Genomic DNA, 17,222 nt, shown 5'->3' on the forward strand with positions numbered 1-17,222 from the left:
ATCGATGATCATATAACGAACTAATTGCTTAATCTACTATTTATTCATTCTCAAATTATCGTCTATCAGATGTTACGCGCATAAACCTGTCTGACAATCATCCAAATTTCAGTGCAACTATAATAGCGATTAATGAATGTAAGTAAAATTGAACCTAATAAAGCATCCACCCTAATTGATCGCGCTGCAATTACGTAACATTGTGGACTAATTATTTCTGACAAGCAGGATCACTTATGTTTCAGACTCCGTAATTAATTATGCTTCTCTCCCTCCTTTGTTATCATTAAAAACTTAAATACGTATAGTCGCAAATATGTCAACACATACTTGAATTTTTTTAAGTACGTGTTTTACGAATGTGATAATTGATCGACGTAAAATTGCATAGAAATTACTAATTTTGAATAGGACTTAAAAAAAAAGATCGCTCACACGAAAATGAGTATTTCTCATATTTTCGATAAATTAAAGAATGTTATTAATAACCTTTATTAATCAAATAAATTGATTAATTATAAAATTATTACATTAAAGCACAAAATAATAGAAGCATTATATATATATATATATATATATATATATATATATATATATATATATATATATATATATATATATATATATATATATATATATATATATATATATATATATATATATATATATATATATATATATATATATATATATATATATATATATATATATATATATATATATATATATATATATATATATATATATATATATATATATATATATATATATATATATATATATATATATATATATATATATATATATATATATATATATATATATATATATATATATATATATATATATATATATATATATATATATATATATATATATATATATATATATATATATATATATATATATATATATATATATATATATATATATATATATATATATATATATATATATATATATATGAATAAAAACAAATTATAATTCTTTAGCTTAGGATTGAATAACAATAAACCTTAGTTCGTTAAAATTATGAAATTTTACAAATTTTGTATTGTCAATCAATTGTTACTTGTAAGATTAATTATAAATTTGATAAACCATTATTGCATAGATTTTCTTAACAAATTAAAAACCGTTTTTATACATAATTAAATTTTTTATTTACTTCAACATTATATACAAATATTTCTTTCCATAAAAATTGAATTTAATAGTTAATATAGTTATAATCTATTATTATATTTCTCAACGGTGTTGTATATCCAGTTTTTTTTTTTTTTTTAATTATTCAATAATTTATTCGGATTACATGTAAATTATATATTCAAATCAATAACTACGTTTTCATTTTTATTTTTATTTATCTTACATTATATAAAAGTCTATAAAATCGAGAAAAATAAATTAATTTTACGTCTGTAGCCTATTTTTGTCTAATTTTTAACAATACGAATATGATTAATTAAATTTGTTTTTATTGTATATAAGAGTTAGAGAAATTTCTTATTACTGAAAAGATGTTTTTATTATATCGTGCATAGAATTTAATAAATTGATAGAATAAAAATGTATCATCGCTGTCTTTAATATAATAAAATTTAACATTCCCTTAGACAAGAAGATACATTAATACTTATTAAATTTTCTGACTAGTTTCGTATGAATGTTAATAAAAATTACAATGAAAATTCTTAGTCCAACAGAATAGCAAAATTTTCTAAATTTATAAAATACCGCAAATCCAATCGAATCAATCAGATAATAATTTTTTTCTTCAGAGTTTTTTATCTTGAAATATTGCGGATAGCTGGTGAACGTTCATTAGCTAAACTTAAATTAGTAAAATAAAAGCTATAAAAATGTTCGTAGCAATAAACTAAAACAATTAATAACTAAGCTCAACTAATATCGGAGCTTCTTTTCTCATAGCATACGAACGTTATTATTATTTATGTCATTTTTTTTACAGATGCAATACATACAAATAGATTTTTTTAACGAATTTCAACAATTTTTAATTAAATAATTCTTGAGTTGTTACTCTACTTTACTATAGCTATGATTGCATTCAACGCTTAGAACTTTAAATTAATGTAATTAACTTAAAAATAAACTCTGAGGAAAATAATAATACTTAAGGAATTATTTATATTCTCTTATTTCTCTCTCTCTCTCTTATTTCTCTCTCTCTCTCTCTCTCTCTCTCTCTCGATAAGCTCATTTTCTTAGCATGATTATCAAATTCTCAAATACGGTTCGATTGCAAGAAGTAGACTTGTAATTAGCATAAGCGAAGGATTTGAACCTTACAACCCTGGAGAAAGAAGATAGAGCTTTAGAAAAGTGGTAAATTTGATAGAATTTTAATGAGCTATTCTCTTCTTCTATACCTACTTGGTAAACTGTCTTCCATTCCATAAGTTTTAAACCAAAATCTTCTTAGGAAAAGAGATTTTCGTATTCTAGTTGTTTTTTTTTTTTTTTTTTTTTTTGCTATTATTTGTTATTCCCTCAATTCAGTACGGGTTAAGATAAATATCACTAAACTATATCTGTTGTTTTTATTTTATTGTATTTGTTTCTTGGATATCTGCATATAAAGTATAAAGTTGCGTTGAAAACAGAATTTAATATTTTCCTTGGACGAAATATTTATGTTAAACCTTTTTATAAAATTAAAAATTGAGGTTTTCCAATTTCTTTGTATTAAAAGAAAAACATATTTGTTCTGTTACGTAACCAACTAAAAAAACTATATTTATTCATTCAATTAATGTTTTATATGTTTTTACATACAATAAAATTTATCCTTTTGATATATTTATAAATAAAAGTAATTTTTAAATAATAATGTTGTTGCAACACTTTTTTTAAGATTATATTTTAATAGTATCAAATATTCATATTATTGTTTTTTTTCTTTTTATATTTGTAATTTATTCATTTTCATCCTTCAAAATGAGATATAACAGATTAATTATGATTTGCTTTTATTACATAATGAGACGGTATAGTAATTTAACGAAAAAAGAATTTCTAAATTCAATTATAAAAAAAAAGTTATGGAAGTATGAATACAAATTTTATTTAGAAATCTTACATTTGTGGTGAAATTTAAGGAAATATGAAGAAGTTCATTTTTGAAGAATAAAACCTTGAAACTCAGAAACTAAAAATTTTTGTTAATTATATGCAATTTCGAAGATGTTACTCTAAAAATTCGAAATTTATAAGACTCATAAAAACATTTATTTTACTTTTTATTAATTTCTTAATACAATCTAAGACGTCATTAGAAAGTTAAGTTGCGAAAGCGAAGAAGAAAAAAATTTCGAGAAAAAGACGTTTGAAGTTTTTATTCACGATATTAAGAATATATGAGCCGATTTATTTCTTCTGCTGCTAAATTAACAATTTTCAAAATGTTGATATAAACTTGCAATAAGATTATTCTAAAAGAGTTTTACTTTCGAAAAATTTAATTAAGTATATTGGATTATATAACAGATATATAGTTCTGTGAAATACAAGTATATTAGTAAATTTCATTTTCTTTCATATACTTGCAATCATTTATTAAAATATTTTTTTTATTATATAAATATAATACCTTAAAATTTAATTTGAATAAGGATTTATTGAAAATAAAAGAAAAGCTACGAGAAAGTTGATGACAATATTTTTTAAAAAGTTTTTATTATCAATAATTGAACTATGAACTGGATAGAATCAAATATTACTAAAAAAAAAAAAAAACAAAGGGAGGGGGGTGGGCAAATTCCATTAAATTTAAAAGAAAAAAATTTCCTTTAATTTATGAAACAAAAATTTTTAGCCAATGAACAAAAAATGATGGAGTTCAGAATATATCATTTAACCTTTAATAAAATAAACGCTAAAAATGTATGGAAATAAACATTTTTCAATGTATATCGTTGTCAGTGATCATCTTATTTATTGATAAATTACCGCATAATGAACAAAATGATTCGATAAAAATTCCATCAAGTCGCACACACTTAAGAGAAATTCACGTCAATGATTAATCAAACAACCTCTTCTCCCTTAACTCACACAGATTACCATCGATAAATGTTCACGACACTTGTTTTTACTCGATATTATTCCTAATCATTGAAGTGAATAGAAAGTATGAATATGTGGAGAACTAGAGTTGGATTGGAATTACCTTCACTGATCTACGGACTGCTCTCTCACTCTCTCTCTCTCTCTCTCTCGCTCACTCACTCACTCACTCACTGCACACCGTCCATTCAAATCCATGTTCGCGTAATTTCATTCTCTTATTAAAAATGGCTTATTTGTATGTTTCGTGATAATCAAATTTCAAATAAGACCGTCTTCAATTTCTTAATTCGCAACTTCAAAACTATTATTCGCAGATAATATGAATATAAAAAAAAAATTAACTTTAATTGATACTTAAATGATTAATTCAATCAATTTATTTATTGACAAATATTACACAAATAGACAAATAGACTAATATCTATTATAGCACTTTCTATATTGAGATTCAAATTCTTTACTTAGAAATTTTTCATTCAATTAAAGTTAAATAATTTTTTTCAATAATTACCTTTTAATTGTAATTTACGCCACAATATATTCGTTATTATGTAATTATAAAGGAAATTGGGATGTTATAAAATCGGTAAATTATCTGAAATTAATGACTTTTCTCTAAATTGCCTCGGATATTTGGAATAAAAATAAAAAAAATATATCATAATCAATCATATTTACCGCTGAATTTTCATATCTCCCATTTTCTTACTCTGTAAGTGAATCTTTTACTTTCTCGGTGATATTCAGCAACTAAAATGCCATGGTTGCTGCGTAACCGACTCGTAGTCCTCAATTATTCATGAGCGTAGTAAAGCAGCAGAAATTTACTCAATAAACTTGTCGCGCATTTCGATGCTGAAATTCCAAAGAGGACTTTTGTATATCTAAATGTCTTCATAGTTCAGATTATCAATTACTTCCTGTTCTATTACTGACCGATTCGTCGGACTGATCTCTTATATTTCTCTCTCTCTCTCTCTCTCTCTCTCTCTCTCTCTCTCTCTCTCTCTCTGTCAATCAGTCTTCCTATATTTATTCCTTTATATATGTGTATACAAATAATTTTATCTGTGTCTCCTCATCATTTCTATATATTTGAGAGAAATTCGAGTCGAGCGATTTCACTTTTTTACTTTATATTTTATCTGATTGATGTGAAATATACGAATAATTAATTATATATCATTATGCTGCAAAAAAACTAAACTTTTCACCCATGTTCTTTTTTGGTAATAATGATTATTTTACTACTACTTAAATATTTGTTATTAAATGAAGTATTTCTACAGATATCTTATGTTATTTTTGTGTTATTTTTAAGACAAAATCACCTTTACAACTGGCTTTTCCACATTTTATTTTAATTCTAATCATATTATACACATTTATGCTTAAAAGTATTAAAAATCATTCAGTATTATATTAACTATTGACAGTATTATAATAAAAATTAAACTAAAAAAACAAATAAAACTATCTTATCAAAATTTTTTTTATAATAAATAATTTAACATTTAATATATATTGTATTTATGATACAATTGTAATTTTCCATTATTACGTAGGAGAAAGTTTATTCTAGCACTTTTGTTTCGTTTCATTAGCATTATTAAACATTAATTATTGACATATAAATTAATCATTCCATACTAACGAATTCGATGTAGTTAAGAAAATTACATTACACTAGTATTTCTAATAATCTACTAAAACAATTCCAGTCTATCATAAAAATAATTTACTTACAATTATTATGCCAATTTCAAATAGAATAAATAAATTTAATTATACATATAAATATTATAACGCTCGTGTTCTATGCTTTGTCGACAGTTCTCAATAGAAAATTGCCTTAATAGCAAATTAATTATAAATATATACGGCTAAAAATAAATAAATCGTAAATCATTTTTACACGTATTATGAATGAAATATAAGTAATAAAAATCTTATGTTCACGAATTTTTCATTAATCTACCAAATCATGCCATTTGTAGTCGATTTTATTTAAGTCGATTGTATTTAAATATTATGTAGCAAGTAATAGTGACGTAGTCTTAAAAAATATGTCTTTTGCATAATCGGTGGAAAAGAAATATCTTTATATGAAATTATGTAAAATTAATTTTGAATCTAAATGTACTCTTAGAATATTAATTATATAATATCTATTTTTTTTTTTATAAGAAAATTTTAAATATAAAGTTGCAAAATTATAGAATATAAAAATTTAGATGAATTTTAATTTTGAAAGCAGGTTTTTTTTCATCTCAAAATAATAAAAACCATAATTAAACAAAACTGTTATTTCGTTGAAAGCAAAATATTATGAAAATTCATTCTGAATTGCGACTAAACCTTAATTGCCACAAATCAAGATTTAACTATAATTTAAATTTAAATTTAATAAATGAAATCGCTTTAAACAATTAACGTATACAAAAATTATTGATACAAGTGTTATCCAATTAATATTTAATTATATAAATGAATTACTATAATGTTTTTCATATTAGTAAGAGCACAGTTTGTCTTTTATTATATTATTATTATGATTATTATTATTATTATTATTATTATTATTTTTTTTTTTTTCTAATTGACAAATATATGAGGCAAAAGATTTTAATGACATTATTAAGTTTGCAAAGAAGAGGAAATAATAATGTATTGACTTAGAAGATTCATAACTTGAATTATGTACACGCCATTAATTTTATAATAATCAAATAAAAATGGAATACAATTGTTATTGCAATATTAATTATAGGAACGTAATAATTTATCTATTTGATAGAGTATCCTATGTAATTTTACTTATACCCGTAAGAAGTATCTAGGATATGTTAATTATTTTGTAAGTGTAGTCGAATAAATTTAGCATACTTCAATGAGAAATAAAAGAATTTAATTGCAGATGACAAATTGCTTACTAAATCAGTAATAATGAAAAAATTAAGAGAGCGAGACCGGGAGTGAGAGAGAAGAATAGTCCAATGAAAGTGAAAGTCCTTATAATTCATCTTGATAAACGTAATCTCCGACATTGAGAGTTGATCTATCGGTAATGCAACGAATGATCATTCGGCCTACCTTAAGAAAACTCAAGGAATTGCCAACAACGAGATAGCGAAATAAGATAGGCAAAGTAATTTGACTGAATTTTAATTCATCAACTCCTTTCCCTTCCATCGAGGCGAAACTCAATCGTTACCTCGGTCCCGTACACACATGCTGACACGCCAAAATAGTCGTCGCTCGTCCACCGGGCAACGAGTCGCGCGCGTATATTATCGCTCCATTTTTCAATTCTTGACAGTTTTTCACAGCGATCAGTTTCTCCTTATGCCTCCGGCCATTCGCTATTTAACATTAAAGCCATTCGACTCTATCGCGCCTGTCAATTCATCGACAGTCCCAAGTTAAGTGCGGCTCAGCCCGCGTACGCCCTCGTTGAAAAAGCCAGTGTTTAATGCAGTGTCTGTGAAAATATGTGAATGCATTGTGTGATAAATAAGACTGTCGAATAATATAAGGATACCCGAATCGCGGGACTTGCAATTTCATGGGAATGCCATTTGTATGGGAATATGCACGGCTAGCTCGAACTGGATAATAATACGGTCAATTGGGCATTGCTGGTTAAATTGTATAGAATTTTAATTGCCAAGGGGATTGTTGCCAGAAGCCGTTGGCAGGACACGTGCCGATCGAACGTCGTTAATACAATAGCCATATATTTTATGGAATTTCGATAAATCGTAATAATATTGAGCGCAAAGTCGACGAATGAATCGATAATGAATCGGGCGTACGTCGCGATGCTCCTCGGAGTCCACCTCGGAGTCCTCCTCGTCGTCCAGACGATGGCCGAGAAGAAAATCGTCCTCGCGGAGCTGCCAGAGCTCGAACTAGGTACCGGTGACTCCGGGGAGGCCCTACCAATCGCATACGAAACCGACTACGACGGCTACACTTTGCCCTTCATAGCGCGCGACCTCGACTTCCTGCTTGGGCTCATCGAGCGCATCGGCAACCCGGCCTGTCGCCAGCAATGCCAGCACCTCATCTCGGGTCTGCACAACCTTACTACGTGGGCTGTCGAATTTTACGATGCCTCGGGTAAGCTGCCCGAAGGCATTCTCAGGTACGGGCGAATGGATCGATGGTGAAAAGGAGAGCGATATTCGAGGCGTGGCCAGTCGATATTATGACATACACGACGAAAGCATACGCGAACGCCTGATATGTGAGAAAATGTCCAAGCGATGCATTGTGACAAAATTGCGGGCGCAACACTTTTTCACTTTTTGTCCCTCCTCGGCACGCTATTCTGCTCTAATCCATACGGCTCGACTTTAAATAAGCATTATTCTTACGACGATTATTCAATTTGCTTTTATTGTTTTAGTGTTTCCTCGTTTCACGGATCAACGCAGCCTTTTATCCACACGAGGGTATTTCATATTTCTTGTACTACAAGCAAATTATTACCCGGTCGATTACATTTTATCTAATCCTTTCACAATGCCAGTCAACGTGTCGCATAAATTTGCGTTTTTAATGAGACTTGGAGAAATTTCGGGCAGGAAATTTTTGAATGTTGAATAACGATCGATACCGGTCTTTACCAAAGAACTTTTTCTTTTTTTTTTTTTTTTTTTTTTTTTTTTTTTTTTTCGTATTAGATTCAAAATTATGACATCGCTGATAATTTTAATGACCTACTTTTCTAATGTTAACTTCCTTCTACAAGCTAATACACAAGGACTTTGGGTATTTTTAAGGGTTTGCCAGTCATTGCATGGATTTCTTAATTATTATGCGCAAACAATTGTTTATAAGTGCACTACATATTAAGGGATAAATTCTTCATAAATTGTCTAGTGTGAAAAATATGTTTAATGTAAAAACTGATTCAAAATTTTTATTGTACAAAAAATGCAAATGAGCTTCGTTAGGAGAAAAGCGTTTGTATTTTTACAAACGCTTTTTACTTTTATCGTAAAAGAACATTATGAAATAAACGACGTTAACAATCTTCTCTTTAACGTGCTAATTAGTAAAAATATACTGTTTAAAGGAACGGGGGGGGGGAGAGGATAAAAATGAAATTTTGTTGAAAAGAAAATAATATTTTATATAACTTTAATGTACTAATGTACGTTCTAAAGACGTACTTTACTAATTTTTTACGAACTTTGAAATTTTAATGATTAGTGTATTACTAAAAAAATGTTTAAATACTTGTAATTTATATATATATATATACATATATATATATATATATATATATAGTACTAGTTAACTTATATAATTTTTATATAGACTTTCCTTTCTGGTACTGAATAATCTTTGTGAAAATTAATACAGATTGGAATTCACGATTTTAATCTCATTTGAAAGTTAATCAGAATAAAATCAAAATAAAAATATTTTTTTTAATTAAGTCTACTCTTAAAATACTTACATTTCACTTGAATTTCATTCTCCAATAATGATAATTATAATAATTTTACAAGATACAATAACAATTTCAACTACCCTATCCAATCGAAGAAAGAAAGTATTTCAATGATTCATTATTATTCATCGCAAATTAAATAATGACTAAATTTTATTTCCCATTCAGTGGCTCGACCTATCATCTTGGCAATTTCGATGAATGTCTGGGAATCGGCACGAATATTGACGACGAGACGCCTTTAGGCATCAGAGGCCAATACTGCCTTAGTAATATAAAAATCGGCGTGCCCGAAGATCACAATGTCAATAGTATTTTATCACCGATGTGGAAGAAGTTTATGAAATTGGAGCAGCGATACGATGATAAGATTGACGAGCTTCATTGGGGCATTTGCGTGCCAAATTCCTGCACGAATAAGGACGTCGAAGAAGTTATTGAGATGATTTTCGCCAATACCCTGGCCAGGACAAATTTCAAAGTTACAGTCAAAATTCCCGATATAGCTTGCTATAAGGATAAACCCTTATCTATTAATGCATATGAAATTGCTTATTTGTAAGTTGCACCGTAAATAACAATTCATCATAGAAAAAAATCGTAAAACCGTAAAAATTATATATTAAAATTTTTTAATATAATACATATATATATATATATATATATATATAATAATTTATTAAATAATAAATAAATATTACTGGATTAAATATTAAATATATTGTTTGATCGACCATTTGAATTAATCATTCTTCGGATTAATGCTTTAAATAGTAAATATGTGTATTTATGTTGACGCAAAAAAAAATAAAATAATAATAATAATAATAATAATAATAATAATAATAATAATAATAATAAATAATGCACGTACTTACATTTTGAAGATAAGTGAATTTATCGAATACATTCGGAGCATAATTTTTTCTAACTTCCATTGCTTTTAACTACTTTAATTTGCAGAGCTGTAATATCATTGGTAATCGTAATCATAATTTTGGGCACAATTTTTGACATTTGTTACCTGAAGAGCTCCGATCAAGCTAGAAGAAGTATTTTAGCCCAAATTCTACTGGCATTCTCGATGCCATCAAATTTAAGGAAATTGTGTAGTCCAGCTCACGATGAATTTAAATTTGATTGCATCTCGGGTATGAAGTTTCTTGCTATGGTTTTCATAATAGCTGGACACACTCTTATTTTCGTCGTCAGTGGACCAATACTCAACAAAAAATTCTGGCACGAGGTATATTTATTCGTCGTAGATAAGTATTTAACCGTATGATAAAAATTCTTCTTTATTCTCACAAAAACTATTATCATCTCAAGAAGAATCCAATACAATAGAACTTTTCATTAAATAGTATATTAATTACTGAATAAAGTATGTTAATTTTTTTAATTTTTTTAATTAAAAATTGTTTAAAAAAAAAACTGTAATTGAAAATTACAAACACCTTTTGACTCTATAGGAAAAGATCCCATTATCATATGTTCTGTATGAATATTTTTATTATTTTTACTTTTTTTTTTTATTTTTTTTTTTTTTTGTTTTTTGGTTACGCTACAAAATCATTATGTCGTCACTGCATTACCATATCCAGTTTCTGCAAGCCATAGCTTTTTTTTATAAATAAAATAATAAAAATTGAATTGAAAGTAATATTTTTAAAACATCATAGAGTAAAATTTATTCTTTCACTTACTAAATCACTTTATTACTTTATAAAATATTAACTGAATTTCCAATAATTATTACGGACTATAATTTTATAAATACTAAATATACACCACATTTCATTTAGATTTTCAAAAACGCGTTAAAAAATCATAATACCGATTCATAACTAATTGTTGCCTTGTTAACTATAAATTGTCTTTATCAAATAAATATCTCATAAGTTATATAAGTTATAATATATATATATATATATATATATATATATATATGTATATTAAAAATTCTTATAAATAAATGACTAACAATAATCAAAATTTAAATGTAATCCAATTGCGTAGTTTTATATTCTATATTCACATTAATAAGCAATGAAACATAATTATTATTTATATATATTTCAATCTTTTAATGTGGCAGAGATAATAATCAATATTATATACACTAAAGCATAATTGTTTACTAGCTTTGAATAAATAATGCCGAATGTTAAGATCGTTTGTAAATTCAATTGTTTTATATCCTGTTTATCTCGTTTTGATTAATATATTGTCATTTATATTTATTTCATATTTATTCGTTATAAAAAGAAAATATCTTAGTAGGATATTAGTATTAGTCGAAATAGTCTTTTATTTCTGAATATATTTTTATGATATAAGTTTATGATGCATGAAATTTTTCCTATTATAGGCAATTGGGAAAGTGGAAAACTCGGTTTTCTTGAACAATCCACTACTTGTCGACACATTTCTTCTATTCAGTGGCTTTCTTTTTTCACGAATTCTCCTGCAAGAACTTGACAAACAAAAATCTGTAAACTTCATATTGCTGTACTTCTACCGCTATCTTAGGTACTACATTATGAAATTAGTTCCTTTCATGAAATCATTCATCGTAGTTGTCTAATATGTTTTTTACGCATAACCTAGGTACACATTACAAACTCATGATTCGTAATGTTTTTTTTTTTTTTTTTGCTTGTAATAACTTTTTATGTAATAATATATTTTATTAAAATATCATTGAATACACCAACATAGGAAACTAGATTAAAGCAAATCTTTGATCTTTCACTTTCAATAATTTGCCTTTTAGTTTACGAGGTCAAATATTCTTTCCCCTTACGACGAGCTGTATTTTATAAATGAAATTTCATTATAAATTGTATAATATTTCTTTTCGATGTGATTCGGTCCGATATGTAGAATAAACTTAGTTATTTAAACGATAATAATAGTATTAATACATTGTCAAGGCACGTAATTCCAGACGTGTGAGAAAACTAACGTATAGTTAATATAAAATTTGTTTTGCATTAATATTATGAAAGAAATAGCTCAAACATGAAACGTAATGCAACTCGAAGCAGATATAAAATATTTGACGTTATATGTACAATATTGACAGGACAATTGAAATAATATTTTAAACGCACTGGCAAAATAGTACATTACGTACGTTATTCTTTATCCACAAATAATAATTATCATTAAATATTGGTAATGAGTAGCTTAAAGAATAGTTTAAAAATGTCTTCTAATTCAATAAATCAAGATAATTAAAACGTATAAAGATTTACTCAAAAGTACAGAAATTTCAAAAATTATATCAAATATGCGTAATCTGATTTTTTCAAGAGCAATATTGACAATATATGCATTTAATATATTATTTTCACATATCATTTCGTCACTCATCGCTTCAGAAATAATTATAAAATAATCGAGATGCTAAGCAAGAGTCTCTACTCCTTTAAACAAATCACGCGGCAAATTATCGTATAATAGTATATAACACCGTTTTAAACACATGATTAAACAACTAATCCCATTTAATTTTCTTTTTTCTTTTGTTTTCAAATTAAGACAGTACCGGCGTTAAAATACTTAGTCATTTAGGCTCCGATCGATTGAAATATTACACAATTCACAATGCCAAAGCAGTTAGTTATAAAAGCAATATAAAGCTCACGTGCAACTTCCGCTGTTTTCACCTTTGTGCTTGTGTTAATCTCTAATTTTAAAACGTATGGTGAATTCGTGATTTTGCAGACTGACGCCAGCGTATATGGTGATGGTCGGCCTTTACGTGACTTGGCTGCCGAAGCTGGACTCAGGACCGCTATGGTCTCGAATGAAATTGGAGAATGAGCGATGCCTCGCCTCCTGGTGGGCTAACATACTCTACATCAACAACTATGTCAACACCGATCACATTGTAAAATATTCTTTTTTATTTATGTTGATCTTGTTACAATCAATGTAATTTCTCTTTCTTTACGGATATTCCTTGCGAAATTTATCATTTTATAACCTCTGGCACGTACACGCTACTACACGCTCTTATCATATATATAATAGACGAGATTTGTTTGTTTATTTATTTTAGATCTCCCTCTCTCTCTCTCTCTCTCTCTCTCTCTCTCTCTCTCTCAAATTTATGTTAATGGTAAATGTAATGATTAAAATCACTTTGAAATAATGCGCTCTGAATACTTCGTTCGTTATTAGATTTTCGCCAATAGTAAAATTAAAAATTAAAATTATACAACGAGTGTTCTCCATTCAAATATCTGAAGCTTCACTTTTTTTTACCTTTTAATAAATTGTTCATTTGCTTTTTTATTTTAGTGCATGTTCCAATCGTGGTACTTATCAGTCGACACTCAATTGTTTGTATTAGCGCCGGCAATTATATATCCTCTGTGGAGATGGCGTAAACTGGGTCACGTTATACTTGCTACAGTTACCATAATTTCGACGATTTTACCATTTATTATGACTTTGGTTCAAGACTTGGATCCTACTTTATTAATATATACTGCGTAAGTGCGTTTCTCAAATTCATCACTACTACTGTTATTACCCTAATAATATATCGAATATTCCGTCAATATGTTTTTTACAATATGAACTCTGTGCTTGTGATAATTAATATAGTCATTAAAAGGAATATTAAAATAAAAGAAAGATGAAAAAAAAAAATTGAAAGATGAAAAATATTCCCTTATTGAATTACAGAGAAGTTAAGGATATTTCTACGAATGAATACTTCAAAAGCAGTTATATCAAAACACACATGAGAGCCAGTGCATATTGCTTCGGTATTTTGTACGGTTACATCGTCTACCGTATACAAAATTCAGATAAAAAAATTTCTAAGGTAAATATGTCACGTTCGTTTTCTTATATAATAATATATCTTTCGAAAGAATTAGATAAAATCGGCTGCTTCATTTAAATGAAAGCAAGTGAAAAACTTTTATTCATTTATACATTTCAATATATAAATAAACTTCCTTAAGCGTATTTATAAAGTTATTTATAAAGCATAAATAATAGTAAATTAATATATATATATATATATATATGAGTAATTGCATAGATATAATTCAAATTCATCATTCAACGTTAAATTAGTTGATCCATTGAAAAAGCATTTTCTTTTTTTAACTTTATGAGATAAAATAGAAGAAAAAGTTGTGTGATGTAAATATGTGTATGTACTGTATGTATTAAATTTATATTCAATGCGTCAGAATCATAATGCACGTATTTGGAAGAAGTAATGTAATAAATCTGAGTAATGCTGCAAGAAAATTCATGCCTTTCCACATCAAAATATTTACAATCGTATTAATGGAAGTACTCGGATTTGAATTTTGAGAATATATAATTATAAATAATGCGGTATTTTGAAGCTTTTGCATTAGCAAACAATTATGAGATACTTGAAATAAAAGCATCCAAGTTCAAATGTCGCTGAGAAATTACAGAATTTTAAAAGTCGAAAACGATTTAAAACATTATCCTTCATACGGCTCGTTGACATGGATTGATTCGACACTTATTACTTCTTTCAAATCCTAACAAAAGCCTAAATTGGCGCCCCGATAGTCCTAAATCCTGTTACTGTATATTATAATATCTCTGTTTAAATGTAGAATACAGTTGCATGTGGATGGCTGGTGAGTAGCTTTGCTCTACTGGTGTCCATGTGCTCGATTAGCGTTTTTTATGGTCCGAGGAAAAATTTCACCACCGTCGAAGCCGCCTTTTATTCGTCGATGCATCGAGCCTTATGGAGCGTCGGCACTGGCTGGGTTCTGCTCGCCTGCATAACCGATAATTCAGGTGACACGTCTCAAAATCTTATTATCGATACGGCAAGACGGGTTAAATAAATTAAATCGCGTTAAATAAATTTCCACGACAAAAAAATAAGTTATTGCTCCAAGTAAGGGAGAAGTTACTTAACGGAGTTGAGTATTTCGACGTTCGTGTTGAATCGAGCAAGAATTTCGTATTGAATTGATAATTTTTCTCATATTATATAGCCTCGGAGTTCGATGCTATGCGTAAACTAATAATAAGGTAATTAATTGATTAAGGTGATTAATCGCAAAATTAATTAGTAAAAACATTGGCCATAATAACATTGTCATAATAATTTTGGCCGCAATTTTAAATATACTTTTACAGCATTCCCAATGGAAAAAATATATTTTGTTTATTATGCTTGTAGAATATGTATTTGCGAATGAAATAGCAAAAGCAATAGCTACAATTAATTGATCGTAGACAATATGTAAAGCACGAGCGACTAAACTAGCCCAAACTTTTCAAATTTAATTGCTAATATTTACATGATAACATAATGTTTTCATCCATTTCAATTTTCATAATCCTTGTAGGTCCACTTAGGAAGGTTCTCAAGTGGAGACCTTTTATACCATTAAGTCGTTTAACTTACTCGGCGTATCTTGTCAATGGCCTCGTTGAGCTGCATAGTGCTTCGACTATTCGAACGCCACAATATCTCAACAATTTCAGTTTGGTAAGAACATTCGTCGCTACTCATAATTTATCTGTCTAAATATTTAGTTTTATCTTAGTCGCTAGTCGATATTTTAAGCATTGGATGATTGATTAGAGGATTGATATTCGTGTTGATGAAACGTGTGTAGCAACGTAGAATTATCGTCGAGGCATAGATATTATGAAAAATTTATGCAAATAGACGGCCAATATATAACTATATAAATATATTGTCAACAAAAGTTTATTTATTTGGTAGTTTGGCAAAATATTATCTCATCTGATGTTAACACTTGGCGGTGCGGTATTGCTGTCAATTATGTTCGAGTCACCGATTCTTGGACTCGAAAGAATATTTTTGCATCGTGGTGAGTACGAACGTTCACATTTATTAACGCTGAGCGACTTAAATCCTTAAAGCGATCGTAAATCCATTATTATTATTTATAAATATAAGCCATATGTGATAAATGTATACCACTTTTATTTTTACTTTTTCTTTTCTTTTTTTCTTTTTTTTTTTCTTTTTTTTTTTTCGTTTCTAGGGAAGAAATTATCGGTTACGCTGACAAAGAAGACCGACAGCGAGGAAACAACCACAACAGAGGCTTGAATCTAATTACGAATAACTTTGTTTAAAATACTTTTTTTGTTCAAAAAAAAAAGTTGAATGATCATTGCGTGGGTATCTACGCTGATTATTTGATCATTTTTACACAATTTTCCATTGATATTTCTCAATGTATAGTTTTTTTTTTTTTTTTTACTCCAATTTATACTCGACGAGGTTCTTGTAATTTATACTTTTTTCTTGTTTTACTATTAAAATAACTTATTGGTTATACAAAAATTATCTGCTATTTAATCGTCTTCTTCAATAGTGATATTCTCTTTCATAAGTAACTAAGTATCATCTTCTTTTTTTCAAATAGCATTAATACATTAAATAGGGAAGCCATTGGCTGCTTAAATATTCTATATTAGACTTTCATTCGATTCATTTTTCAATTCGTGTTGGTTTATAAATAATTTCATGCTCGCTAACGCTTTAAACGTGGATCATTAAAATTCAAGTGCACTCATCTAAACGAAGATGTTTTAAGACATGTTAAACCATATATTTATATTTTCGAGAATATGATTAAAATATTTGCTTCGAGCTAAATTA

General features: G+C 27.5%; 1 protein-coding gene across 1 annotated transcript; it reads left to right on the plus strand.

The window, feature by feature from the left end:
* Window positions 1-7,353: 7,353 nt before the first annotated feature.
* On the plus strand, window positions 7,354-16,722 carry LOC105360145 (nose resistant to fluoxetine protein 6-like). Its single transcript, XM_011496950.1, has 11 exons — window positions 7,354-8,239; window positions 9,725-10,114; window positions 10,520-10,802; window positions 11,928-12,088; window positions 13,289-13,454; window positions 13,868-14,061; window positions 14,258-14,399; window positions 15,181-15,370; window positions 15,931-16,073; window positions 16,314-16,422; window positions 16,600-16,722. The coding sequence occupies exons 1-11, from the start codon at window positions 7,893-7,895 to the stop codon at window positions 16,665-16,667; spliced, it is 2,193 nt and encodes a 730-aa protein (XP_011495252.1). The 5' UTR covers window positions 7,354-7,892; the 3' UTR covers window positions 16,668-16,722.
* Window positions 16,723-17,222: the final 500 nt, after the last annotated feature.

The sequence above is a fragment of the Ceratosolen solmsi genome, unplaced genomic scaffold (assembly GCF_000503995.2).
Source record: "Ceratosolen solmsi marchali unplaced genomic scaffold, CerSol_1.0 scaffold13, whole genome shotgun sequence".
Taxonomy (NCBI): domain Eukaryota; kingdom Metazoa; phylum Arthropoda; class Insecta; order Hymenoptera; family Agaonidae; genus Ceratosolen; species Ceratosolen solmsi.

Coding starts and splice junctions, on each gene's coding strand:
- LOC105360145 (XM_011496950.1), top strand. CDS start 7,893: ATGAATCGGGCGTACGTCGCGATGCTCCTCGGAGTCCACCTCGGAGTC. Junction 12,089..13,288: donor TACTTCTACCGCTATCTTAG/GTACTACATTAT, acceptor GTGATTTTGCAG/ACTGACGCCAGCGTATATGG. Junction 14,062..14,257: donor ACTTTATTAATATATACTGC/GTAAGTGCGTTT, acceptor ATTGAATTACAG/AGAAGTTAAGGATATTTCTA.